The 3,213-nt window shown below is 34.5% G+C and overlaps 1 protein-coding gene across 1 annotated transcript; it reads left to right on the top strand.

The window, feature by feature from the left end:
• Positions 1-490: 490 nt before the first annotated feature.
• On the top strand, positions 491-2,287 carry LOC114331140 (general transcription factor II-I repeat domain-containing protein 2-like). The gene has a single exon (XM_028280659.2). The coding sequence runs from the start codon at positions 491-493 to the stop codon at positions 2,285-2,287; it is 1,797 nt and encodes a 598-aa protein (XP_028136460.2).
• The last annotated feature ends 926 nt before the right edge of the window (positions 2,288-3,213 follow it).

Here is a 3,213-nt window from a genome sequence, read left to right as displayed (position 1 = left end):
TGGTAAGCTGTCAACATTATTAAGTATGTCAAATATTCACCTATTTTTGATATATTTTAATTTAATACAAGGTAGACATAAACAAACAAAATATTTCCACCAGTGGAAATCTCCAATCTCTCCCGAGATTGTCCACTAATAACATAATTATTCTTTCTACTATTTTTCAACGCCATCGTTAGAAATTGTCACAAACACACTTAACTATCCGAAATAATAAGAAGTCTGAAAAATAATAGCCGCAAATCACTTAAGTGTTACGCCCCTGATAACTGGGAGGAGACTAAAGACCCCACCTAAGCCAGTAAGCAATTTTGGGTTTGTGCGCTCCGCCAAGTTAGCTGGCGATGACAATAGTGGCGTAACTACAAGTCAGTTCCTATGAAACTGTTGTGAAATAAAATAGGGCGTACCTCCTTAAAACAAGTTTGTGCGTGTAACAGTATTTTGATTTGATTTGAATTGTTGCTTTTGTGTGTGATTTAGTAGAATGGAAAAGAAGCGAAAAATTGACAGTGAATGCAGAAAATTCAAAGATCAGTGGAACATTCAGTATTTCGTAATTGAGTCCAGTAACAAGGCGCTATGTTTGATTTGCAATGAAAGCATAGCCGTTCTCAAAGAATATAACATGAAACGTCATTATGAAACAAAACATTCTCAAAATTACTCAAAATATACAGGAATTGTGCGGACAGAAAAATTCGAAGCTTTGAAGTGCGGATTGAAATCGCAGCAATCTTTATTTACAAAAGTCAAAACTGAACAAGAGGCGGCAACTCGTGCCAGCTTTCGTGTGGCTCTTGAAATTGCAAAACGTGGAAAACCATTCACCGATGGAGAAATGATCAAGGAATGCATAATTGCAGTAGTCGAAGAAATGTGCCCTGAAAAGGTAAATTTATTAAAAACTGTCAGTATGTCAGCAAACACTGTGGCTCGAAGGGTACAAAACATCGCTGAAAATATATCCTCTCAACTGTTCGACAAAAATGGACATGTTGAGTGGTTTTCTTTGGCCTTGGATGAGTCAACGGATGTGTCAGATACTGCTCAGGTGTTGATTTATATTAGAGGAGTAGATAAAAGCTATGAAGTGCACGAAGAACTTCTTGATATGTATAGTATTCATGGCACAACTACTGGTATCGATATTTTTAAAGGAGTTGAAATGGCCATTAATAAAAAGAACCTTCGATGGAAAAACTTGAAATGTATTACAACTGATGGAGGCAAAAACATGAGTGGGAAAGATAAAGGAGTGGTCGCTCTTGTGTCAAAGGCTGTAGAAAATGACGGCGGCTCAAAACCATTAGTCTTACATTGTATCATTCATCAACAGTCTTTGTGCGGAAAATGTTTGGATATGTCTGACGTTCTGAAACCAGTCATATCAACTATTAATTTCATCAGATCTTTTGGGCTGAATCACCGACAATTCCGACAATTTATTGCAGAGATTGGAGAAACAGACTTACCTTATCATACTGCCGTACGCTGGCTTAGTTGTGGGAAAGTCCTTCAGCGCTTTTTTGAACTTCGAGCAGTGATCGAAATTTTTTTGAATGAAAAGCACCGCCCTCTTACTGAATTACAAAACAACGCATGGCTATGGAAGTTAGCATTCTATGTTGATTTGACAAAACATGTGAACGAACTGAATTTGAGATTGCAAGGAGAAAACCAGCATCTTCCTGATTTATACACTAATATCAAGTCATTCCGGATGAAATTGATACTGTTTCAATCACAACTACGAAGTAAATGTTTTTCACATTTTAAAACATGTGAAATATTCAGCCACACTACTGAGACTGAGTTTCCTATCGATTTTGCAATCGAAACTTTGAGTGCTTTGAAGATAAATTTTGATACTCGTTTCTCGGACTTTGATGCCATTGCGAATCAAATTAAGATTTTTCAGAATCCTTTTGATGCTGACATTGAAACCCTAGCCCCGGAACTTCAAATGGAAATGATTGATCTTCAGTGCAGTGATATAATTAAGAACAAATATGAAAACTCATCTTTGTTGGAATTTTATAAGAGTCTTCCACTGACACAATTTGATAATTTGCATAAATTTGCTCGTGGGCTGTTTTCCGTTTTTGGTACTACTTATTTGTGTGAGAAAACCTTCTCCAAAATGAAGTACACAAAAAATGTATACAGATCTAAATTAACTGACGAGCATCTTAAATCTCTTTTAATAATTGGTACAAGTAAAATTAGTCCACAACTACAAACTATTGTCGGTGGAAAATCTCAATTACATACATCTCATTAGCATTTCATATGTCATGTTTGTTATAAGGTATGTGTTGTTCATTACTTACAATGTATAAAATGTTAGTTGGATTCATTTCAATAATTTGTTAGTTATTATATGCTGAAGTTAAATTTACTGCATAAATTATACATGTCTTTACTCATTACCATTCTGTGTTTCTTTATCCAACTTATCACAAACATTTTATTTGCTATAAAAAATATTAAGGAGTTTTCAAGTATGTCTCCGCGGGCCGGACAAAATCTGTCTGCGGGCCGGATGTGGCCCTCGGGCCGTAGTTTGGAGACCCCTGTCTTAGACGAGGGCAATAATCCTTCCTTTAACGGTGAAAAGTTTTTTTCTTGAAGTTAGGACCAAAATAATTATGTAGTACAATTAAAAAAAAAACAAAAAATAAGTACACAAATTTATATTATGGGATTAGCCACAGTTGATTGAAATGACATATATACAATTTCACCTAAAAAAGACTTGATTTAATTTTCACTCCGAAAATCGTTTATTAAGAAAATTGTGATTAAAGAGTGCGTTGAGGAGGTTATGTCTTGAAGATGGCATACTTGGCCATGGTGTTGTAAGAAACAGTCACCCAAGTAGCACAATAAAAACATTTTAGTTTTATTTAAGGTTTATAGAGGTTTTATTGTGGTAAATAAGAAGATAATGGTTTTGAAGTTACCTTGTAGATATACTGCCAGAACTTTAAAACTGTTGAGCATTTGTCACTAGTTTTAAAGTATCTAATAAGAGTATCAAATAAGACTAATTAATTTTAATAGGTAATGTGTCTTATTGTAGTTTAAATTGGTTTATTCTCAGTTCACTTTAAAACTAATTAGTTTTATGGAGAACTTCCGGACTGTTTGGTTTTATTAGATTCTAGTTTGTGACCTTTCAGTTTTATTGCAGTTTTAAAGATTCTC

The sequence above is a fragment of the Diabrotica virgifera genome, chromosome 5 (assembly GCF_917563875.1).
Source record: "Diabrotica virgifera virgifera chromosome 5, PGI_DIABVI_V3a".
Taxonomy (NCBI): Eukaryota; Metazoa; Arthropoda; class Insecta; order Coleoptera; family Chrysomelidae; genus Diabrotica; species Diabrotica virgifera.
This window is presented reverse-complemented; position numbering and strand designations above follow the sequence as displayed.

Bases quoted from the DNA above. Each gene is read 5' to 3' on its own strand.
- LOC114331140 (XM_028280659.2), top strand. From the start codon at position 491: ATGGAAAAGAAGCGAAAAATTGACAGTGAATGCAGAAAATTCAAAGAT.